This window comes from Saccostrea echinata, unplaced genomic scaffold, assembly GCF_033153115.1.
Source record: "Saccostrea echinata isolate AGI-Se365-2 ecotype Australia unplaced genomic scaffold, CSIRO_AGI_Sech_v1 ptg000006l, whole genome shotgun sequence".
In the NCBI taxonomy this organism is placed as follows: Eukaryota; Metazoa; Mollusca; class Bivalvia; order Ostreida; family Ostreidae; genus Saccostrea; species Saccostrea echinata.
In genome coordinates, this window is record NW_026889755.1 from 1,382,773 (window position 1) to 1,408,990 (window position 26,218).

At 31.9% G+C, this 26,218-nt stretch overlaps 1 protein-coding gene across 1 annotated transcript in view; it reads left to right on the forward strand.

The window, feature by feature from the left end:
• LOC133180135 (receptor-type tyrosine-protein phosphatase epsilon-like) overlaps positions 1 to 26,218 on the forward strand; it is a 46,631-nt gene that overhangs the window by 12,338 nt on the left and 8,075 nt on the right. The window contains exons 4-15 of the mRNA XM_061314710.1: positions 7,075 to 7,320; positions 7,416 to 7,550; positions 7,634 to 7,774; positions 8,987 to 9,127; positions 10,156 to 10,270; positions 10,453 to 10,544; positions 10,744 to 10,937; positions 11,072 to 11,159; positions 11,255 to 11,328; positions 11,697 to 11,733; positions 16,156 to 16,253; positions 17,918 to 18,043. Coding sequence (XP_061170694.1) covers positions 7,075 to 7,320; positions 7,416 to 7,550; positions 7,634 to 7,774; positions 8,987 to 9,127; positions 10,156 to 10,270; positions 10,453 to 10,544; positions 10,744 to 10,937; positions 11,072 to 11,159; positions 11,255 to 11,328; positions 11,697 to 11,733; positions 16,156 to 16,253; positions 17,918 to 18,043 — 1,487 coding nt within the window. The remainder of the gene's footprint in view (positions 1 to 7,074; positions 7,321 to 7,415; positions 7,551 to 7,633; positions 7,775 to 8,986; positions 9,128 to 10,155; positions 10,271 to 10,452; positions 10,545 to 10,743; positions 10,938 to 11,071; positions 11,160 to 11,254; positions 11,329 to 11,696; positions 11,734 to 16,155; positions 16,254 to 17,917; positions 18,044 to 26,218) is intronic.

Consider the following 26,218-nt stretch of genomic DNA (forward strand, 5'->3'; position numbering starts at 1 on the left):
ATATATGAAATCACTTCATTTAAATTTTTAACAGTCGAAAGGTTCTTTTTAGGAACTTCTAATCCCTGAAGTGCAAGCTTTTCCCCACATCTTGCAGAGAATTCCATACACTTTCAAAGTACGCAAGGACATTTCAATGAGCTAAAAATAATTAAATAATGGACTCTGTCAAGCAAATGGATAGAAGGCTAGGTTGTGTGTGAAAACTTGTTTCCTTATACAAATCGTTCAAGAACCAATATGAAGAAATGGTTTTGATATCTGGAAAGACTAGTTTTTTCTCGCAGTTCAATGTTCAGATGGATTAAGATAGTGAAAATAGTGAAAAAAAGATTGTTTTAAAAAACTGTCACAAGAAATGCAATACGAGCGAGAAAGAACATGAGCTATAAGACAGGTTTTTTTTTTGTCATCCTGAAGTTAAAATAGCAATTATGTAAGCGATATGATATTTATAAATGCCAGAGTTACAGTAAAAGAGATTGCTAAAACACTATACATTTCATCATTATAACAGTTATAGAGTTCTGACAGAATAGAAATGAGTGTAAATAATTTTTCCACAAGGAAGATCAGTTAAAAAAAATGTGAAATCAAAGAGGAAACTGTGGATCTTTTAATAAGCCAGAACTCCTAGAAAAAGGTCCTATACATACTTTTTTTACTTGAGAGGTCCAGTAATGCATGTATTAGGTTAAGAAAGTTCTCTGTTAGGGAAGTTTTAATTCCAATCCCCAGGTTCTGACAATGTTGCCGCAAATAAGAATAAAGTTTTAAAGCAAATTTAAAGCAGAAGGTCGTCGGTTCAAACCGCTGCCGTAACTGACATAAGTCCATAAAAATTAGGTTGCAACTTTACCTTTGCCAAGCGTTCGGCACTTTGAAGTGAAAATTTCGGGTCTTTCGGGTGAGACTTAAAAACCGAGGCCCCTGGTCACGATAGTCATTGACATGATAATGATCTCTCTGCTAAAAGTGAGTGCCGAGTAAAGGTCTAAATTTGAAGTCCTTCACCGATATTTTGTGATGCCATATATGAATGAAAAATTCCCCAATGGGACTTAAACAATCAATCAATCAGCATATTTAATTAAAGTGAAGATCCCTGAATATATGCAAAGTATAGGGTACGATACTGGTAAAGTACGGTACTGGTTAAATAGGCGTGTCATTATGAGTGAAAAATTCTCGAAAGAGACGTTAAACAACAATAAACAAACAAAACTGGTAAAGTATATAAGAGTTGAGTACTTAGATATGAATACCCTGTGTTTGATATTCATAGAAACAATCGCACGTATGATAATTTTTAATGAATCTTTAACCAACGCATATGCATAGTTTTAGTATCAAATTTTTTCTCCATTTGTTTATTTTTGTTTGTTTTTTTTGTAGGGGGAGGAAAGGGATAAGGAAATATGAATTAAAAAATGAACTTAGGAATGGAAATTCCTGCAGGTGTTGAGACCCCGACACCTGCCTTCAGTAAACTAGTTTTGTTTTATGTGAGTCTGATAAATATATATGGTCCATCGTAGGTACAATGTTTATACGTGTTCTGGGTCTGAGAAAAAGAATCATGAATGGATCACATTTATCGATTATTGTTATAGGTGTATGGTACCGTCACAGTAGCTCGGTCGGTAGAGTGTCCGTTATCGGAAGGTCGTGTGTTCGAATCACGGCCGCGACTGACCTAAATCGATAAAAAAAAATAGTACAACTGTTCCTTCTCTAAGTGCTCGGCACATTGGAATGAAAGTTGCGGCTCTTTCGGATGAGACCTTGAAAACCGAGGTCCCGTGTAAGGGTAGGCGTTGGCACGATAAAGAACCCTCACTGCTCAATGGCCCTGAGTGCCGAGTAAAGGTCTAAATTTGAAGCCCTTCACCGGTATGTGTTGACGTCTCTTTATGAGTGAAAAATTCTCGAACTGGACATAAAACAACACATAATCAATCAATATAGCTGTATGGTCCGCAAGTGTTAAGTGTTTTTTACCCAAGGTCTGTTTATTATATGGTCAAATGACGAAAAATATGCTTTCCGTAAAACATACTTATCGTTTGCCTTATGCCTAGGTTGTTAAAGAAATAGTTCCTAGTTTACAAACAATTAGGTGTTTCATTTACTGATTTCATAGTTAAGCACATATTTAAAAAATGTGGAATTCAGTAGAATGTTCGACCGCTGCTCTTGTTCTCTTGTGTCCCGATTCCGTCAAGTTAATCAGATTTCACAACTCTTAATAGCTAGTGTGCACTCGTAAAATCTCATGTTTACAATCTGAGAAAAATATTTAGTGTGCATATGCGTTACCGGCAGTCGTTGTATTTTTTTTTTTTTTTTTTTTTTTTTTGTATACCCAAAATAATAATGTTTTCTACCTTTTACTTTCTTTTCCTCTAGCTGGAACAGTTAAAGCTCCAGATCTGTATCTCGCTGGTCTGAAAAATATTGGGATGGACGACCAAAAAGTTACAGTGCCACCCATTGAAAAAATTCATACTTAAAGCGAATAAAAATGAGCGCTGATTCTGGATTTAATTCTCCATACATTTAAGTTGCCATCTCAAAATATTTCAAACCTTGTGCTCTTAACACAATAAATGATAATTTGTATTAAAAAGCGAGGCAAACTCAAGAAGTGTAGGGTAGATTTTTGTGTATAAATATGAGCACTTGGATTAGAGCAGATCTAAACTTTATTTAATGCAGGTGTAAAAAGGACACGAGTTTCTTTAAAACAGCAGGGCCAAGTTTATTTATTTTTCTTATTAAATTGAAGCAACGCAGTTGTTCTGATATATCTAGGAATAAATCATAAATCATCATTTAGATCTAGGCTTTGACAAACAACATGGAATCAAAATATTTACAAAATTAAGGGGGACGACTTGGGTTTTCATTGCGCAATAGTTTGCGCAGTATAGCAAAATCAAGCGTATTTACTCTTTTAAAACAACTGTTTTCACATAATTTAAAACACTGAACAAAATTAAGAAATCATAGGCTAAAAATCTAATTACATTTTGAAATAACTGAGTTTATAAACGATTTTTCAACCGGTAGGTAGATGGATGAATAGGGCGTACGTGACCTTATGAAAAACTGAAGGTCTTAAAGAGGGGGTCATAAAGTATCTTATAGAAAAAAAATTGGCATCATTAAAACCTTCTTCTCAAGAACCACTGACAAGAAAAGTTTAAACTTATGTTCAACTTTCATCACATAGTGTAGATTCAAGGTTGTTTAAATCTTGAATCTGGGGTGGGGGGGGGGGGTAGGGCGGAACCACAATGGGGGTCAAATTTTAGGAATATACAGGAAAAAAATCTATTAAAATCTTCTTCTCAAGAAATGCCATCATTAGTTATATTGAGGTAGAAGCATCCTCAGGTAGTGTCTATTCGAATCTGCTCAAATCATGTAGGGGTAGGTTTGAGCCACAATGGGGATCAAAGTTTGACATAGGAATATATATGAAACAAATTTCATATTTACTTAGGTGCTGTGAGCCCTATGTATATATCAGATAGACGCAACATTCCGTAGTCAAATTCAGTATAAAAAAAATAAAGTTCTAACAGTTGGTATGAGACACATCAGCCAAATACCACCCAATGACATGTTATATTTGCTAACTAGATCATTAAATGACCTTAGAATTTGCGAAATGCTATCTTTAAACGAGGCTATTGAAATCCCTGTAACATGAAATTATCTGTCAGAAGCCCGCCTCGGTTTACAAATTGTTTGTTCTCGGAGCATGCTACACGTGCATTATATGAGTACGCGGGTATGTTAAGTATGTCACACGTGAGATAAGTTGTGTCAAGGACTTTTTAAGAAGTATATTTTAGGTAACAACTCGTATAGCATGACTCAAAATTGCAAAGAAAAATGGGGGTCAGTGTGCATCTTACTGAGCAACGGTACAATTAACTTGACCTTTTTGCGCTTAAATTGTAACTTTAAGTTTAAACACTATAACCTTAATCTCATTTTACCAAATAAAATCATGACACTAAATATAATCTTATTTTATGTGAAATAGTTTGAAAAAAACTGATTTTTGAAAATACCCTGCAAATTAATGCGAAAAGTATTTTGTGACCTTTTTGCACTAAAAATATCATATTTGGGGTATCAACAGTCTAGATAGGCAATAAAATATTTTCTTGTATCAAGCTTTTTATGACTTAAGTGATGATCGGTTAAATGCTTCGTGTAATGTAAAAATGTTGGGGTCAGTGATGTATATTTTGAGATATTGGTCAAAATATTCGATTTGTCAAGCGAAAAACAAGGTAAATTTTATTTTGACTTATTAAATATATCTTCATTTTTTTGGAAAAGTCTGTTGAGTGAATGTGTAAAATTTGTTTTAAAAATATTAATTGAAACCTATATTTGATATTCCTTGCATATAATAACGAAAAATTTTCTCTGAGAAAAAAAAATATAGGGCCAAATTTCCAAGATATTAAATCAAAGAGATGTGTAGATTTGAAGAATTTTCTTTTAAATATTCTTCCACCACAAGAAATGGTCCCCCATAAATATCATAACTTGATCTCGGTGCTTTAAAATAAGTAATATCAAAACATTTTTATCTTTTAAAAAAAAAGAAACCTTCTAATGAAATGTGAATGACTATTTCGATCCACAAGTGTGAAGAGATTTTAGATGCATCACATCGCATTAGAAAGGCTTTACAATGCTAGTAATATTGCAACTCGTGCCTTTGTCTCGTTGGTTTTCATCATCTAGTTTAAAGAAAAAAAAATGAGTCCACTTCTATAGTCGTCATATGTCGATAATATGTATTTTCACTGAAAATTTAGAGTTTCTATTTTCTATTTCCGTAAAAAACAGCTGTAATTTGGGTTTTATATGAAAATGGAAGTGATTACCCATGCATCGGAAAGTGTCCGATGCATGGTTAATTTGTATCCGATGTACGGTGAAATAAACATACTAGTTAAAAACAATTCTAAAAAATATTATACAAACATTGAAGTAAAATTTTTGAAAAATTTCTGTAAAATTATCAATCATTGATAAATTCTACCCAGGTCAGACCCGTTCCGTTGATGTCTATCTAAAACAACGACAACTCTAAAACTTGCAAAATCGTAAAATTCTGGTTACTCCCCTTTGATGGTGCAAAATATGACGTAATTTCAAGGCCATTCTTGTGGTATTTTTATTACAACATGAAAATAAAAATCGGCATCATTTAAAAGTTTAAATCTTCACTTTTAAGACAGAAACAAGTAAAAAACCCGGGGAGACTCAGGTTCAATGAAAGTTTATTGCTTAAAGTTGTCCGAAGCAAGGTATGTGTCCGATGCATGGTTAACTCACCCTAATTCTGTGTATCGATTTTTGGTTTTGTTGACGTGTTGTCATGGTAAGTTAAAATAAGAAATTATGGGAAATTCCTCCATAATGCTACTCCTTCTACAGTTTTGGTCAGATTTTAGTATAACTTGGTAAACAAGTAGACTACATTAAGCAAGTAATTCAATTTATTTTTTTTTTTTTTTTTTTTTTTTTTTTTTTTTTTTTTTTTTGATTTTGTTGAAGTGTTGCTTTGGTTACCACAAATAGATATCTCAGTGAAATTCTTTCAAAAATGTTACTCTTATTACAGATTTGGACACAGAAAGAGACTTAACCAAGGATCATTATTTTATTTATTGCAGTTGCCATAGTTTCATGTTCATGTGCTAACTTTCTCTACTTTTGTTAAGTAAAAATCAGTAAAGCTACAGTCTCTTCAGAGACTTCTTTTTTATAATCATTTTCTCGAAATTTACTATGATTTTTCAAAAAAGATTTTCAGTATGGCATTGTTTTGATATAGTTTTTTACAAGGCTCTCAAGACCATTGAACACCGAGTATCCTTAAAGGCACCAACGCTTTCTTCGGCAAAATTGATAGGAATAAATAGACAGGACAATAATTTTGAAAACTTTAATTGTAATTTACCCAATGTGAAGTAGGGTCTTCTCTGCTAAGCGCCCACCTATCTTTAAAAAAAGAAGTACAGATCTATTTAAAAAAACAAACAAACAAACAAACAAAAAACAAAAATGAAGCACAAATATTTAGTCATAAAACGGCCTTCAAAATATTTGATTCTTTAATCTTTTCCACTCATTGAAAGATCCATTCCTTTGCAAAATCTATGTATGTCGTTGCATAAATTTGACAGATTCTGCATAACCATGAAATTAATCGACAAAATTCAAAGGGTTTTCTCATAATAATCAAATAACTGGTTTTGTAGGTTTTTTTTTTTTCGGGATCTAAGGGGTCAAAAATGAAGCATTCGCTGAATAACGCTTAACATGAATTTAAAAAAAATTCGAATGGCCCATTTCACTGCTGAAAACCTATGAGTGACATGATTATGTATGACTCAAGATTAAAGTTTGGTGACCCTTTTCACAAAAAAATCTTACGACTAAGACAAAATAGGTCTATTCCTCAACAGGTATCTAACCTGTAGTAGGACGATAAAAATCCTATAATTTTATTACATTAAGTTACATTGTAAAAAAATGTTTAAGAAAAAAATAAATATATTTATTAAACAAAGAGAGAGATACAGAGATGTCAAATTTTCATCTTAGTCGTAAGATTTTTTTGTGAAAAGGGCCACAGTAGTAAAGGTCATCACGTAAAAGACCATGTACTTGTGATATAGACTCTGTGTGTATAACTATTTTAAACAATGATCACATTGTCGCATAAGGGATGGGAAAGGCTTAGAAAATAAAAACATTATACATGTAAATACCTCAGTTCCTCGTACAATTTTTATAATCCCCTTGAAAAAGGGGGAAAATCTATAAAGTGTACCTTGAATATTCTGCATTAAGTTATAAAATGCAATTTTTTTTTTTCAAACGTAAAGAACTGAAGCAAATTTCAGCAAAGAAATTTTAGCATGACTGCGGAGTACCGGTATTGTTAAAGATCAGATTTTAAATAATTAAACTGTAAGATGATATAGTTCTGCATAACTGTTTTAATTTCTACATGTTCTCTCTTTCTCTTAGTCCTGAGGCAAAGGGGTAGATTTGCTGGATTTTCTCTCTATCTCTCAAACTCTACTGAAAAAGATGACGGGTATATGTGCTACAAAGACGGACCGGAGTTACCTCCATTAAATTTTACATCAAAACTGGATTGTATTGGACATACCCGATATGTCATCTACTACAATGAAAGATTGACTAGAGTGACGTATCCAGAGGGATATGGATTTCATTCTTATACCCAGTTGTGTGAGGTCGTAGTTGAGGGTAAATACATGTATAAAAAATAATTTCTTATATATATTTCTCAACATATTGTTGCTCTTTTAGTGTTTCTAAGGATCGAAAAATTTCTTCAACAGGGTGCTCTAGAGGAAAGTATGGGGCAAATTGTGATATATATTGTCCAGCTAATTGTTTTGGAACCGAATGCAATATTATCCATGGAACATGTATGAAATGCAAGCCTGGTTGGGTGGGAGAAAGCTGTCAAACACGTAATGCGAATTTTCATTTATAAATAAACATGTACATGTATATTGGATATTTGTGGTTTTGAATTTTACTTTTGTTTAAAAAGCTTGCCCTAGAGGATCATACGGTCAAGAGTGTAAATTTCAATGCTCGGGACATTGCAAAGATAGAATTCCTTGTGATCACGTGACGGGTGGATGTGCCGGAGGCTGTGTATCGGGATGGACAGGAACTATGTGCAATAAAAGTAAGAGTACAATATTCAAAATAGAAAATTCCTTTTTTAGGTCATTAGTACCTTCAAACGTATTTGATTTGAATTAAGTTTATGCATACATGAAACATCTTTATTCAAATTTTATATTACTAGAAATAAATAACATTAAAAAAAAGAGAAAAAAAAATAACAGATAAACCAGAAAGTCATCCCCAGTTATACTCAGTCGTGTGTTAATACGCGCAGATGCTGTAATGTATTTCATTCATCCAATCAGTGTTTATTGTTTATTAAACGGCATATTAAATACATACCAGCAAAGACTGACCTGACCTGAATGGATTCGATCGCTGAATGCTTACACTACTTTTTGATGACTTACTTATCAAAAAAAAAACAAAAAAACAAATCGACATTGTTTTGTCTGTTTATCTGTGCGAATTTATGGATTTATCATGAATCATAAACAAAAAAAGGGATTTTTTTAAAAAGACACCAAGGAGAGGTACTTTCAGATATGCACTACATAGGTAGTGATCAATATCGTAGCCAAAGCAATGAGTTATACCATTTACAACATGTACATGTACGTATGGCGGAAAGTTTTAAATTTCATTCGTATAATCATTCTTCATTCGATTTGTTATATTTTATTCACTGACATATATTACTTTATGTCTATTTAAAACAGTTTTTTCCAAATTATTTAAACACTGCTTAAAATGAAAAGCGCAAAAATTGTTTTTTATTTTAATTTTTTTTAATTAAAAAATATAGAATATCGTGTAGTGTTGCCCTTTTCTCTTCGTGTCGGAAAAATTTCCATCACTTGCGACTGATATTTCTGCATTTCTATTGATAAGAAAGTAAAAATATAATATTTTACCAAAACTAAAAAAAAATAAAAACAAAAATACTTATGATATCATAATCGTCATTTGTATATTTAAAATCCACATAATTAGTTGTGCTGTAATGAAGTACGAAATAAATTGTGATTTTGAGTGCAATAAAATTCCTTAAAATCAGTTTTTTTCTTTCACGTGCTTTTTAAATTGGAAATAGGTTAAAAATATCTTTGGAGTAGAAACTATTTCGAAGGTATGATTAATATCTAGAGTAAGAGTAATACTAATTTAAGGAATGTAATTTAAAAAGATAAGTTTTAAACCCTTCAGTGTTATATTAGAATTAAGCCACGCCATCCATTGATCATAAGTACATGTAGGTATCAATTTCCAGTTTGTGACGATGGACGTTATGGCATCAATTGTACTTCCTACTGCAGTGGACATTGTTTAAATGACGAATCATGTAACAAGGAAACTGGGCATTGTGACTCGGGATGTAGTGATGGATATATTGGTGATTTATGTAAAAACGGTAGGTTTGAGTAATTACTGAACTATATTAATACTTGTTTCTGTAGTATTGAGATACAATTCTTCCTTTTTAAGAGAGAACGAATGTGTGGTTTGGAAAAGAATGCAAGTTATAAAGTACTTTGTAGTACTAATAATTGCTTGTTGTAATATTTACGAAAAAAAATATGCTCTCTGTAACAGAATGTACACCTGGATGGTTTGGAAAAAAATGCAAAGAACCTTGTAGTGGACACTGTTCTGAAAAAAATCCTTGTAATCACGTAGACGGAATCTGTTCTCGTGGGTGTGAAGACGGTTATACTGGACAAAACTGTACCATACGTAATATATGTAACCTCTTATAAGCAACGTGTTTTGAATTTATATGTTTACATTTTTTCATTTGTTTAAATTATCTTTTTATAAATTGAATTATAACAAAGAACAATTTTTAATTCTACGCCACATTTTAGTGTGTAAAGCCAACCACTTCGGAAGAAATTGCTCCAGTGTCTGTTCCTCAAAATGCACAAGTACATGTAGACATACTGACGGTTTTTGTGTGTGCAGTTTTGGCTGGATGGGTTCTCCGTATTGCAACCAAAGTGAATAATTATGTATATTTACATTAAAAAATGTCTTTAAACACTGTGAAATTATTTTGAAATACTTGAAATGCCAACAAATCATTTTTTAAAAAAATATATTAGGTTGTGATTTGAACACATACGGCGAAAATTGTCTTCTTACCTGCAGCCAAAATTGTGCCAATGAAACTTGTGATAGATTCAACGGAAGTTGTTTTGCAGGATGCAAAGAACCATTTCATGGAGAAATTTGTGATCAAAGTGTGTGTATTTTTATCTTAATTTACTTTGTGGAATTTATTCAATATTCTTACCGTAAAAAATGCAATTTTCATAATTTACATTGAATCCAAATCTCAAATGAATAGAATTTCAGAATTTATTGACACAGTTTTTGTTCAGTACAATTCCTTCTGTTATTCATGATTATTCGTACATATTTATGTCCTTTTTTGTTAAGGAACATCTCTTCTCATTTCTGAAAGCACATCTGTAAAAGCTCTTACAGTTGGTGGAGTTCTGGGTGCAATTACTGTTGTTACCATACTCTTTGTATTGATTGCTTTAGCCATGAGGTACTTGACATTTTTTATGCAGTACAATTAATGTAAAACATAATAAGTGATGTTTGCAGTTAATTTACAAATAAAAGATTGATTTCTGAATCATCTTTATTTTTTTTTATCTTTACCATTTTTTGCGTTAAGTAACGAACTTTTTGATATATATCTACATGTTTTTTTTATGTTTCCTGTAGATTACGAAACAAAAAGTATAAGAATACAAAACCTGTCTCGTCAGAAAGAAAGCCTATGATGGAATTAGACAATAAACTACCATCAAGAGAAGGTAAACAGGTCTATTATTTTTTAGCTTACACGTCAATATGAACGCAGTGTTCATTAATTAATCTTATAAGTTTTACTAATACCTGATCAATTCTATTTTCAATATATATTCTTCATACAATCTTTATAATGAAAATATGCATCGGTATAAAATAATTAATTTACATGCATATACATCAGTTTTTATTATAATTTGACAGAAAGACAAGTTTGTGAGGATTTAAGCATTATGCAGACAAATGATTTTCCTGGTGTCCAAAGGATCCCGAATAATATTCATGAAACAGCCAAGAGAGGGAGACCAACCAATAAGACCATATCTACGGCAAATTTTCATTCCATTATATCCAAAATGTCAACAGCTGAAAATCTAGGCTTTAAGCAGGAATATCGTGTATGCTACATTTTCTTTTGTGAAAGTTTTTCACTCACTATTTTCCATGTTTGAGCTTTTAATGTACTTGTCAGTTAAAAAATTAGAATCAAACAGTATTCACTATTATTAATTATTATTTTTGTGTGACTTAGGATATCCCAAAAGGCGAATTTCATCCCTGTGAAGAAGGCAAGAAACCCGAAAACAAAGTGAAGAATAGATATACAACCACATTCCCATGTAAGTATGTCTATGATTTATTAATACCTAAAATTATAACTGATACTGGTACTCTGTGTGTAATTGATATTCATATTTTTTTATCATTTTTTTAGATGACCACTCTCGTGTTGTATTGAAAACATCAAAACCAAATGAAGGAAATTATATCAATGCTAACTATATAGAAGTAAGTAACTGTATGATTTCTGATACATCTTGCAGAACATCTTCTAATGAGGTAATACTTACATCCTCTGAATATCATCTTTGTCATTTCTTCTGAAACCCTTGATCATTTATCAGTACACGTACGTGAACTCCGCTAAGCAAGCCAACTGTATAATTTTCTTGAACAGGATCTTCTCCATCAATGAATTATACAATGGCGTGCATACAAATAATACAAGATTGTATAAATACAATGTATATACGGTAAATCCATTATAAACAATATATTATATAATAATCAAGGACGATATCGCTAATATTCATAAATGTATTAATGATGTGAAAATAGTTGTTTAATTTAATAAGATTAATATTTATTTAAATTAGGATGTACTTGGGAAACGATCCTACATTGCAACACAAGGTATGTGATTACTTATCACTAAATTGTATATTTTCAAAATATATCTATTGATGATTAGTGTTTTTTTCCTAATTATGTAAGAAAGTTTTTCACCCTTCATTTAAGAAAGAAAGCTTCATGGGATAATTTAAGAAAGAAAGCTCTGGATAACCCTAGGTGTTCGTGTGTTAGACTGGAGTGAAAAATATTTTGCTCAATTCATTTGAAAATGTATTTTGCCTTTTCCAAAACTAAGAATTTCTTATATTTTGCCAAAAACTGCCATCAACAATTTTTAGACCATACTTAATTGCAATAATGATTTTCCCATCTACCGCCCCTGGCCTTAATGTCCTATCATTAAAAATGTCGATTTTTCGTGTTGCTCTAAAGGGGTCAATATGTCTGTTTAAAACGTTCACGATCATTAATCTTCTTACCTCCAACTCGAAAGTTTACTTTTTTGTTAATCGACTTTCCCTCATACTTCCTTGAATAATACAGGGAACATGATTTTCACATTAAGCGGCCATGTACATTGCATTTTTTTTTAAATTTATTTATTTATTTATTTATTTATTTTTTTTTTTTATTTTTTATTTTTTTTGTAGAATAGGGATATAACTATCGACCTGACATTGAAGTACTTTTTTACTTAAAGTTTAAAGGACTTTGTTCATAACATATTACAAGACCTTTCAAGATTGCTTGCAACGTGAATTTGAATTTGCGATTTGAAACTTGAACTTTGAGCCAAATTGAGCTTTTCTTAACATCCGTTGTCCTGCAAGTACTACACATGGACTCTTGCGAGAAGAGTCAACGACGAAAACTCTTTTGAGATATAGATATTTGGACTGGAAAGATAGAAGATAATTGTAGGCTAAAAATAAGCAAATTTTACATTGTCTGGGTTGACAATCACCCTATCCTCAACCCCTTCGCGTCCCACTTCCTTCCGGAATGAATTTTCTTCTTTATATGATTCCTTTAGAATTTTATATTGTTTGTTTGTTGTTTTTAACGTCCCTTACTCATATAGAGACGCCACCACTTGCCGGTGGAGGGCTGCAAATTTATACGTATACTAGATGAAATCCCGCGCAAGCGCGGGGAAATGAATTTATACCACTATTGACAGAAAAATTCCAATAATATCTATTGTAGTTTCTACTGACAGCTTACAGGCTTATAGCAGGAAGAAATACTTTATTCAAAATCCCGGATGAAGTAGATGTAGGTCTCCACCCCTCTTTTTTGTAAAAACTTGAAAAATAACAATTTCATTAATTGACGTTTATTGTGAAACCTGTTATACTACATGTATGTTGTGGATATTGTACTTTAGGTGCTATTATTTCATTTTAGTCAAGGATAAAAGCAGCGAATATGCACATTTTACTGAAAAATTGATTTGAGGGGGGGGGGGGATTTGCTTTTAACGTCCTATGAATAGGCCGAGTATTTGATACAAAAGACTGTATTCAGAGAAAAAACAATGAAAGGTATTGATTAAAGCACAAAATTTCACAGCTTTAATTGTATTTGAGCAATACCTTATTCATTATTTTTTTTTCTTTTCATGTAAGCAAGTTTATTACGAATTACAAATTGTTGCCACGATGCTCTCAGTGAGAAACATACAAATTTTACCGATAAATTTATTAGGAAAACCTACTAATAGTCTTTCGATATATAAATATGTTCACAACTTATAGTGTTATCAATGATTTACCATTATTTCAATGACCATTCACACAAAAGTTTTTTTTTTTTTAATTTATGTTCATGCATGCAGCTCGTCTCGTTTTTCTTTTTTAACATCGGGCTCGATGCTATATAATGTTCTAGATCCTTCCGTCAGTATTAAGATCGGTGAATGACAAAAATAATTTGCACATGTCCCTTTTTAATCGGTTTTCAGAACTTATTTCTTTTATATCATTTAAATCAAGATTTGATTGAATAATTCAGTGATGACGTTTTATGAATTAAATAAACGATTGCCTGTTGTCAGGTTCATTAAAAATTGCCAGTAACTTAGATCCGCCAACCGGAACCGCCACCATACTCACGTTTTTGCTATTTCATAGCTGTTTATAGAAAATGAAAGTAGACTTTTAATTTAATGTACGATACTTACTATGCGAGTGAAATCTAAATATAGTTTACGGACATCATCTTGTATCTAGTGTATTCTTAAAAGAGTAAGTAAGAACTCTGGTGCACCTGTTTCGGAGTTTATTTGCAAAATTTATTAATTTATAAGTATAGATTCGGCACTCGGGGCCATTGAGCAGTGAGGGATCTTTGTATTGCTAACAATTACTGCGACACGGGACCTCGGTTTATACGGTCTCATCCGAAGGACCGGTCTTCACGTCCCGCAGTGGACTCGAACCCTCGATGTAAGGATCAGCTCCTTACTCCGCGACTCTAGAGCAGACGCTCTAACCACTGCGCCACGTGGCCGACGAATTTTAGTTTGAAAGGAGGTACTATCCTTCAGGAATAAGGTATTTTGAGCTATGTTTTAGGCCTCCCATTATATCTCGTGTCAATTGTATACCGGTAAATCATTTGAGCGCCCCTAACACTATGACAATAACCGCTATTAAGGTATTCTTATCGTTTATCAATTCCGTGCCTCTGTATATAACGCAAGTTTAAATGTCAAAGTAAAAGTCAGAACTTCTCGCAAAAGTCCACTTACTGTTTATCTGTTTGTCCGTCTACAAACTTTTTTTATGTCCCATAATCGAAGATTCGGGGGCATAAAGTATGTCTGTCTGTTTGTCTGTCCGCAGAAACTTTAACCTTGCCATAACTTTTGATTGGCTGGAGCTCTTGCTTTCATATTTCACAAATGTATTTCGTGTGACGAGACCTTACTTTTGGTACCATTATATTTGACCTTTTGACATTGGAGTTTGGCCCAGTTTTGCAAAATTTTACCAAAGTTTAATCTTGGCCATAACTTTTGAACAGTTTGTGTTATGGCTTTCGTACTTCGCATGTGAATTTTCTGTGACAAGACCTTCCTTTGGATATATACCAACACCTTGACCCTTTGACCTTGGAGTTTGACCTACTTTTAAAAAACTCAAACTTTGTTCATAACTTTTGAACAGTTGGTGTGGGGCTTAAATACTTCACATGTGTATTCCTTGTGACAAAGCCTTCCTTTGGATACCAAACAGTATGACTCTTTGACATTGACCTTAGAGTTTTACCCACTTTTGAAAAACTTTAATTTTGGCCATAACTTTTCAATCATTGGTGCTAGGGCTTTCAAATTTTCACATATGTATTCACTTTCTTCTGACAATGCCTTTCCCTGGGTACCATAAGGTTTGACACTTGGACCTTGACCTTGACGTTTGACTTACTTTTGGGAAACGTTTAACCTTCTCCATAACTTTTCAATAAATGGTGCAAGGACTTTCATATTTCACAGGTATATTCCTCAAGATAGGTCCTTATTTAGGGTACCAACATTTTTTGTTCTCTTGGTCTGAAGTTTGACTTGCATTTGAGAAAGTGTAACCTTCGCTACAAGCTGCCATACGGGGACATCAGTGTTTTATAAACACACCTCGTTTTCATTTAAGTTTTTTTTTCTCCGCCATATTTGGTACAACGCCTTTCACAATTGAAAAAATACATATTTGTTTTTCTTCCAGGTTTTGCGTCTATCGTTAAGACGTTTATCCTATCGAATCCAGCTTGAATCTAACATCGTGCATGTGTCTTATTCTGTATTGTATCAAGTCAGAATAACGTAACTGTATCAACTTATTTTCAGACTCTGTGATGTCATTAATATCGAGTTAAATGAAATATAATGAATGCAACTGAACATTGTTAACAAGTAAAGCATCGTCGATATCTTCAAATGCCGATTTTGAGACCAAGGCAAGATAGTTTCTGAATAAATTCTGCTTCATATGAATATGAAAATAGCTCTGATAATACACGGGTCAAAAATATATTTCGCACTACTTTTAGCTGCCATGTTTTGACGTTGTTAGTCGGCGAAAGAGAATCGGCAAAGTGGTGAAAACCAAAGATAAAATTATTCGAAAAGAAGAGTTCCATATGTTTTCAATTCTAATCTATTTTATTCTTCGTTTTTAAAATTGAACAAACAAAACTTTAGTTAAAACAATGAAACAACTTGTAATTTCCTTAATACAAATGAAAGATCTATATAATTGATTCCAAATCAAAAGTTCTTCGAATATGAAATTAATATTTGATAAGATAATGAAAATCTTAAGAAATATCAGTGGCACATAAAAACAAATCCCCACCCCCCCCCTTTTTTTTTTTACAAAAAGTTAAGTAAGGTGATATTAGCTTATTTGTAGATACACATATATTGATATACACAAGGAACTCTAACATCTATGAGTTACAGATGAATTGTCAATCTGTTTTAAGGTCCCAAACCAAAGACAATTCCTGATTTCTGGAAAATGATTTGGCAGGAGAATGTCTTAGTCATAGTTTGTTTGACAAACTTGAAAGAAGGCGAAAAGGTTGGTTACAAATTATTGTTAATCTCTCAAATACAAAATGAAACCATTCTTCATAAAATTGCCAAATACATCAAACCTTTGCTTATTTTTCAAGTTACATTTGATTATACCCCCCGCCAAACGAAGTATAGGTGGGGTGTATAGGAATAACCTTGTCCGTCTGTCCGTGTAATCTTGTCCGAACTAACTGTTAAAGAGAAACATTGGAAGCTCACGTTTGGTATAATACTTTTGTCCGGGCCAAAACATTTGAATAGAGAATCACTGGAAGGTTTTACTTGGTACAAAATTGCTTATTTGCCGACAGCCTGTCAGGATCTTGACCCATGGTCATTCCGGCAAGTTCAAGGGCATCGACAAAGAGGTATAAATTTTTTGTCCGGGCCATAACTTTTGGAATGTCACTGGAAAGTAAAACTTGGTACATGCATTGCTTATGATCAGAAGACGTGGCATGACCTTGACGAAAGGGCATTCCACCACGTTCAGGGTCACTAACAGAAAAGGAATAACACGTTTGTCTGGGCTAATTTTTATACTCTGTAATAGAAAATACTAGAAGTTCATACTTATTACATAGATTGCTTTATGATTCAATGGTGTGTATTGACCTTGAGCCATGAAGTTCAATTTCACTGGCAGAAAATGTATATAATTTTTTTTCTAAGCTATAACTTTGTCTTGGGATAATCATTGAAAGTTCACACTTGTTACAAAAATTGCATCGGATCCAAGAGTGTGTCTTGACTTTAAGTCAACATCATACCGGCAAGATCAAGGTCAATGGCATAAAAAGGTATAAAATTTTTGTCCGGACCATAACACTGTAATGGGGAATCAATGGAAGGTCAAACGTAGTACAATTATTGCATATGCCTCAAAATTTTTTATGACCTTGACTCCAGGTCATTCTGGCAAGGTCAATGTTACTGACAGAAAAAAAAAATGTTTTTCTTGTCTAGGCAAAAACTTGGACTTTTTTTAGTGAAGAATCACTGGAAGTGGTCCCGGTCATAAATTTTAAACGGAGAATCACTGGAAGGTCATATTTGGTAGAGATATTGCATAAGATCCGACGGCGAGTCCTGACCTTCATTATATGGCATTGTGGCAAGTTCAAGGTCACTGACAGAAAAATAATTAAATTCTTGTTTGTGCTACAACTTTGTAATCGAGAATCATTGGAAGCTAGTAATTGGTACAAAGATTATTTATGTCCTTTCTGTTTGTCCATGACCTTAGCACAATGACATCCCGACAAGTTCAAGGTCACTTGCAGAAAAGTATGAAATTATTGTCCTTTATTTAAGTTTGTAATAAAGAATCATTGGAAGCTGCTACTTAGAACAGAGATTGACTATGACCTGAAGTTGTGTGATGATCTTGACTCAAGGTCATTCAAGCACGTTCAAGGTCAATGGTAAAATTCATAACAGGTCTGTATATATGGAAGAACATTGAATGTTTTCACTGAGGGATTACTGATGACCTTACAATGTGCCTTTTTTAAACAATTTTGTTTTGACAAGTCACATTTACAAAGTTTTATGGGCATTTTAAAAAAAAATGCGGCAGGGTATTATTTTTTCGTTCACTCAAAGTATCGCTAGTTTTTTTTTATTTATATGTATCTGTTTAATTTTTTTTCTATTTTTTTTTTCTAGACTAAGTGTGCTCAATATTGGCCAGAAATTAACGACAAACTGATTGGTGATATTCTTGTAAAGAATCTAGAAGAAAAAAGTCACGCTAATTACACAATAAGACGATTCAATATCAACAAACGTATGGTAAGGCCACGGAAATAATTTCAGGATTGTTAATGATTTTATTTTAGTTGAAATCAGGTTTCAGTAACTGACTACTTTGTTAACTTAAATACTCTAAGTTTTTGTAATAACTTCATAAGAATTAGTCGACACATTCTTGCACCAGTATTACATGGAGATTGACAGTGATAAATCACTATATCGTGTCAAGACAGAAGTTTATGTTATACAGCGATAACCTCAATTAGGGTTACAGTTATACATTTACGCAAATACATGTATCGTATTGATTTCATCATCACAGATTACAAATAAAAGTATAAAGTAGGTTTGAATTAAACTGGCTAACATAAAGAAGGAAGTTATACAGATTTTCATTATCGACGGTGGACTCCTCAATAATTCAACATCACTTTTAAAGATCCTGTAAAAATTTTTTATTATAATTATTGTCAAAGTGTATTACTTTGATAAAAATGATGTAAATAATTGTGCAACTGATAATCTTTTGTAGCCCTCGTTTACTATATATCTAGAAAAAAAAGTTAGGTGTCAATATATAACTGCATATGTTGACACTGTGGCTAGAGGGACAATAAAAGCGCGTTTTATATATTATTTATAAGCAAAATTCTGATACAGTGCAAGAGGCCAACGAAGTAAAATAATTATACAATCTTTCTCATGCTGTGTAAATTCATTAAAATCCTTGTTAAAGCAAGCTTTTATCTGAAAAGGACTATATATGATAAGAGTCAATTTGCCCCCCCCCCCCCAAGTCAACATTTCAGATATGTATAATTGTTTTTTTTTATTTCGTAGAAGAGATTATATTAGATATATCCAATACATGTTTTACATTCAAATGCACTCACAGGCTGTAAATGACGTCAGAAATAATGTTATTTTTGCAATCCAATCAAAATAAGACAAAAAGTGACTTTTCAGGTTTTTCATATGGGAAATATAGAGCGCAGCTTTGAACATGCAACATTTTTCTGTCAGTAATTAGTCTTGGATTGATACATCTTCGGTAAAAATGTAAAACTTGTTCAAGTCTGTGCTCAATATTTTCTTGATGAAAAACTGCTTGAAAGAAAGCAGTTTTATACAAAATATGCTAAAATGTCGGGAAAAAAGTTAACTTTATAACGTCATATTTCTAAAGTAATAGCATTCTGATCAAATTAAAAATTACGAATAAAAATCACGTGAAAAGCTGTGCGAAGTAAAGCTATATATTAAGTAAATTTAAGATATTCATTTTTAAAGGGCAAATTGAGTCACTTATCATATATTGTTCTTTCCAAGAAAAAAATGCCCACAAGCAAGTCAGTAAGTATTATATGAAATTATTTTTTTTTAAATGAAGAGTTGTCTGTTGTCGCTATTTCTATATTTAATATGCTAATATTCTATTGTTTATCGCAAATGTAAATAAAAGCCTCATAGAAAGGACACTAAAAATATCGGAAATAAAAATGAAAAATGTAGTGAAATCAAAAAAATATTACTGACTAACTTTACCTTAACTGTGATCAGAAAAGAATACTGTTAGCAAAGTTATGATAAATGAATTTAACAGTATTATTTAATCCGCTAATATGCATTCGTTTAATTTATTTTTCTTTCACTGGATTTTTCAAACGTCTTTCTTTCAAATAGTACCATACTTGAAATCTGAAACTAAAAAAAAGTCATTATAAAATTTAAAAAAATCTATTATATATGAAAGGTGAAAGGTTAATACGAATAAACAAGACTGTCCATGGTAAATTTTTCAATAGTATCGCATTTGAGTTTTGACAAGGAAAGATAAAATATGAAGATAACGCAACAATAATCATAGTCAAATGCCACTGAAGCATGATAACTTATGAGCGGAGAAAACATATAGACATACCCTAACAAAAAATACTATAGTTAAATATAGTTAACTATAGTTAACTATGGTGATAACTTTGACATTTTGATTAACTAGAGTGATAACTATGAAAACTTTGATTTAGTAATGTGATACGTTTGACACTTTCAAAACCTTGATTTCCTATAGCTGTCACTATGAAAACTTTGATTTACTAAAGTGATCAGTATGAAAACTAGTGATCACTATGAAAACTTTGATTTACTAAAGTGATCACTCATAAAAACTTTGGTTTACTATAGTGATAACTTTGACACTTGAAAACTTTGAAATACTACAGTGTTTACTTTGAAAACTTTGATTTATTGATTATCAATCAAATATACTGTATATTATTGTATTCTAATATGGTAGCCCTATACATCCTTATGCATACTAAATAACATTAAATTATGCTATTTACTAATATAAAAGAGGCCAATTGAAATAAAAGCAAAATAATATTCATTTTAGAAATTTAATCCAGTAGAAGTCTTTGAAAACCAAAAAAATTTTTTTCAAAAAATATATAATTCAAAATTAAATTGAATGCAAAAAATGAATTGCATGCAAAGAGCATGGAAATACATGTCTTTGAAATAGAAGACATCAATAGATATCTTTCGTAAATTGAGATAATCTGCAAAAGTAGATAATACCAATGTTGTGAAATTAATTAACATCTACATGCATCACAGAAAATTATATGCTGTAGGAATACATTTCAAACTTTCAATTTCTAGACGCTTCATGTTTAAAACCTTTATAAACCATAATACTGACTTTGAAACCTTGATTTAAAATAGTGAAAACGTTAACACTTTGATTTACCATAGTGATCACTATGAAAACTTTGATTTACTACAGTATTCACTATGAAAACTTTGATTAACTATAGTGATAAATATTAAAACTTTTATTTACTATAGACATAACTTTGACAATATGAAACTTTTATTTACTATAGTGATCACTATGAAAAATTTTATCTACCATAGTGATAATTTTAATACTATGAAAACTTTGATTTACTATAGTGATAATTTTGACACTATAGTGATTACTTTGAAAACTTGATGTACTAAAGTGATACCTTTGAAACTTTGATTTACTATAATTAACTATAGTTAACTTCAGTATTTTTTGTTAGGGTATTTAATGGGCGGGATCTGATCAGATGCTATACAGGAATAACCATCTCCTTTTCGACCTGCCATACCTGCCGTGTATTCTTTGTTGTGATTCGGTAAACTGAGAAATCCGTAGTGAATTCAGTGTGAACCTAACAATTTATACGAAAAACGTAAGCCAGCATTCGACCTAAGGACAGATTTTAACTAGGAACAATATCATATTATCGACAGCACAATTTGTAAAATGCTGACCTTAAACAAGATTTCAGATATACTTTTATCATTAGCGTGTTTGACAGTAGCCTGCCTTGTTTAAAAAAAAATGTTGGTACAAAGAACATGCTCTTGCGCATTGAATCAATTGTGATACATAAACCTCAATATCAGGGGATAATGGTATATTACAATAAAAAAAAACAAAAACAAAAAAAAAACGGAAGTTAACGATAAAAAAAATTAAAGTCTTTCCGTGTGTCATATATATATATATAGTATAAGTGTTAGTTTGCTATTAATGTCCTTCTCTAGTTAAATTTCTAAATATGAAGCAGTTGTGTCAGATTCTGCAGAGCATGGAAATAGTCAAGTCAAACCTGTATCACATAGATAAGCAAGATCCATAATTAACAGTGTCATCGTAACAAAATATTTCTTAAACGTATTTTTAACACACGTTAACCTGACAAATCGACATTAAGAAAGTTTTAATTTAATTTTGTCAGTACTACCTCAGAATTATGGAAACCAATTTCAACAATTATCAAAATGAGTGAATGTTACACAACTTATTTCTGAAAAAAAGATGATCGTCATCGGTCATTTCCAAATCTGTGATTATCCAAAATATACATTCATGGTAAATCAATGAAAAAGAAGACAAGTTATTCCGTTTTTTTTCCAGCTAGTTGAATTTTCAATCAAAATGAGAGAGATTGTAATTGAAGTCATAATTATTAAAATGAGGCATGATTTGTGTATCTTTGTTGTGGATTTATTGACGAAATACTAAAATCATCCTAGTGTACATAGAGACAAGGAAGACCCTCCAAACACAGTATGTTGTATCATACAAACTATACCTAAGAATCCGATATTATCATAGTTAATACTTCAGTGAATATTTATTTCAATTATATTTTCTTTTCAAAATAAAATTTTGGTAGGTAATACGTAAATAAAAGCAAAGGATAAACAATTGTCACGTTTTAGTTATTTTTATATAGTTTAAAAGTACAATTAGGCCGACACCAAAATGCACTTAACATTCCTGTGAATTGATTTTTATTCTGACAAAAGGAAATGATATATAAAAGATGAACATGTGCTGTTAACTGAAGGGAAATTCTGATTGAATTTTATATACATCACAGAGCCAGCAGACTCAATCAATGGATACAAGTAAATATGCGATTTTTTAACATGTATTTATTTATAACTCATAAACTTAGTCAAAAAATGTCCGTCCACCAAAACTGTAGGTTTGGGAGGAGGCAGGGTGCGAAGCGTAGCCAGAATTTTAATTTCTAGATTTTGATTGAACAAACTCTGCTCTCCTAAGACATGAAACAAAATAACCATTATCATGCAGTACCATACAATATTTTAGACTCAAACATTGAAGGAGGATGCATAATGATAAGTATAAAAATTCTCAAGTAAACTTTAATTATTTTTGATTGCATCACACGTTTTTTGTTAATTGAAATCAAAGGCAAACAGCAACATCTTGGATATTTTAAGTTTGAATTATTGCAAGGATTAAAGAAGATCTAACATATCTATGATTCAGTCCTGTAAACTTTTTAGTAAAAGAAAACAAGTGTGGTCAGTTAAAAATAAAGTCGAAAGTCTTCATTCTTTGCCACAATAAACAAATACTTTGTGGAAGCCTACCTTTTTTTCCAATGTCCTTTATGATTGTTTCCATTTGTAGTTTTGCAACACACCCCATGTAATAAAGTCTCGGCCATCATTTTTTTTTTCTAGCATACGCAAACTGCTTCAAGAAGACTTCAGCTTATGCAATGCGAAAATTCAACAATAACGAATAAGCGTATGTAAATCTGAGGGGAGAATCACGCGTGCGCACCTCTTTTATACTATATACCGATTAAGGGAAGGTGTCAGAGTACTTCGAATTTCCTTTAAATGTGTATTCCCTAATGTTTTAAATTAGACTTTATCTGAAAACTGGTAGACGCAAACGTTTAAGATTTAATATTTTTTTAATTCGTGGCATCCGGTATGCTTTTTATATCAAATATTTTACAGGTATCAAAATGTTAGTAAAACAGTTTACACTATTTTAAAACTATTAAGAAATTTAACTTTAACAGCATCTCAATGTTACTTAAATTGTATCAACTCTAATCGGCCAAATCAGTGGGTAAATAAATACATTGACAAATGTTTTACTTATTTTTCAAAAATTTCTCGCGCGAAAATGAAATATAGCTAGAATTAGGTCAAAACGGTATGCAAACAAATACTTCAAATGGAAGTTAAGACGCTCCAATAAGTGTAATGAAGACAAAACATTGGAAAATGAGATATTTTTTTTTCTTTTAATGGTTTCAGTTTGCCTCTTGCCATCTATAGAAGTATAGGCATTCTCTTGAACTAAATATAAAGTTTTTTAAAAATATTTTTGTGCAGAAATAAAATGCCTAGCATATACAGACATTTTGATGATTATGTTCCTTCAGTCTTTCCATAGAAAAAAATATAAATTACGTTATCAGGGGTAAAATCAAGGCTAAAGAAAGATATGATAAATTTGTGTGGCATGTGTAAACCCCATGAAATGGTCGTTTTAGACTGATTTTAAATCTTTAAAAAATAAGTACGAGTTATTAGTTTGGTAATCGTTCGTAGTTCAAGTGTGGACTTCAGACTGGAATTCTACAGTAAAACACCTTCGTGCACTCATTAAATTACAATGTAGTTTTGCCTAAAATAAAAAAAAAATCAAGATGTTTGTAAAACACTGATGCCCCTGTATTGGTAGCTTATGGTGAAGGTTACGATTTCTCAAATGCAAGTCAAACTCCAAGGTCACGAGATAAAAAAATGTTGTTACCCAAAGAAAGGTCTTGTTTCAGGAAATATTACCGTGAAATATGAAAGCTCTTGCATCAACTGTTGGAAAGTTGCGTCGAAGGTTTAAATCTTGAGAAAAGTAAGTGAAACGTCAAGGTCAAAATTAATGGTACCCAAGAGAAGAATACACATGTAAAATATGAAATTTATGGCAAAGGTTAAAGTTTTTTAAAGTACGTCAAACTCCAAGGCCAAAGGGTCAAAACTGTTGGTATCCAATGGAAAATCGCAATCGAAATGAATATACCTGTAAAATATGAAAGTTGTAGTACAAAAAGTTCAAAAGATACGACCAAGGTTACAGTGTTTTAAAAGTAAAACAAACTTCAAGGTCATAGTGTCAAAATTGTTGGTATCCAATGGAAGCTATTGTCACAAGGAAATACACATGGGAAATATGAAGTACTAACCCTTCAGAAGTTATCGTCAAGGTTAAAGTTTTATAAAAGTAGGTGAAATTCCCAAGGTCAAAGGGTCACAAATGTTGGTATCAAGGGAAGGTCTTGTTAGAAGGAATACACAAGTCATATATAAAAGCTCTAGCATTAACTGTTCAAGTTATGATCAAAGTTTTTTCAAAGGTAGGTCAAAGGGTCAAAATTGTTGGTATCCAATGGAAGGTCTTGTCAACAGGAATATATCTGCAATATAAAAGGCCTAGTAATGTCTGTTCAAAAGTTTGATAATCAAACTCCAATATTAAGGTCAAAAATATTTATACCCAAGAAAAGGTCTTATAACAAGGACTACAGATGTGAAGTATGAAAGCCCTAGCATTAAGTGTTTAAAATTTATGACCAAAGTTAAAGTTTGGTAATTTTTTGCGAATGCGGGTCAAATTCCAATGTCAAGGTCATGAGGTCAAATATAGTGGTACCCAAAAAAAGGTCCTGTCACAAAGAATACATGTTTGAAAAGTTGAAAGCCATAGTTCCAACCAATCAAAAGTTATGGGCTAGGTTAAAATTTTTGCGGGCAAAGAGAGACGATCTTCGATTACGGAGGCGTAAAACCTTTGATGTTATGTATTTTATGGTCTTGGTTACTGTTTCTTTGGGTTTATTTATTCGTCGATCTATTTTGCTGCTGCTGCTCTTATAACAAACAGAGAATTGTGGATATGATATTTTGATTAAAAATAAAACAGGGGGGTGTCCATCTTCAAGTCATAAATTGCAAAAACTCAACATTGTATGTCTTTATAATACATGTATATCATGTTTATTAACATGACATCTGCTTACCTGGCAAACCTTACAAAAATCTACACATAAGACTTGCCATTAAAACTTACTTTTTATAATAAAAAAATCTTTGAATTTTTTTCTTTTTGCTAGGGCTGATGTATTAATCTGAGATGTCAATATTTTGGAAATATAAAACCTTGTCTAATTTGGATCTGCGGTGCTTTATCAGCAGTTTTGTTTTGTTTTCAATAAATTCTTTCTTAAAGCTGAACACGGTTCATAAAAGGAATCTGTCCGTCATATTAGTCTTATCCTGACGTTACATTTGAGACCCCTATATATGCCGTTTACCTAGTCATGGTTCAGTGTAATCAGTATTCACCTGTGTAGACGGGCATATTCTACAAAGTTTAATAGCGACAAAAGTAACTGTGTGCTTATTTCACGGTAGGAGAGAAAGTTACCAAAGAAACTTACAACAGTTACATAGATTAGTGCAATACTAACAAACACAAGTATACTCGTAAACTCAAATAAAATGTAAGCAAAGGTTATGTAAGATAATCATAACGAACACGGATCGCCATTCCACGCAGGAACCCGTGATAAGAAATCAGTACGGAGTAACGAATTTGAAGGATATACCCCAGTGCTGATATTGGAGATAGAAAAACTAATATGGCGCAATCCTATTTACGGGTCGTGTTCAGCTTTATTATATAAGATGGTATAAAAAGCCCGATGAAATAATAATAAATAATAATCTATATTTATATTTAGTCATTTCTTTCATCACATTTATTTTTTTTTTGAATTAAAGGAATGCAAATTCTATCGGATTTCAAAGTAAACTGACACTGAGGGTAAAACTTTT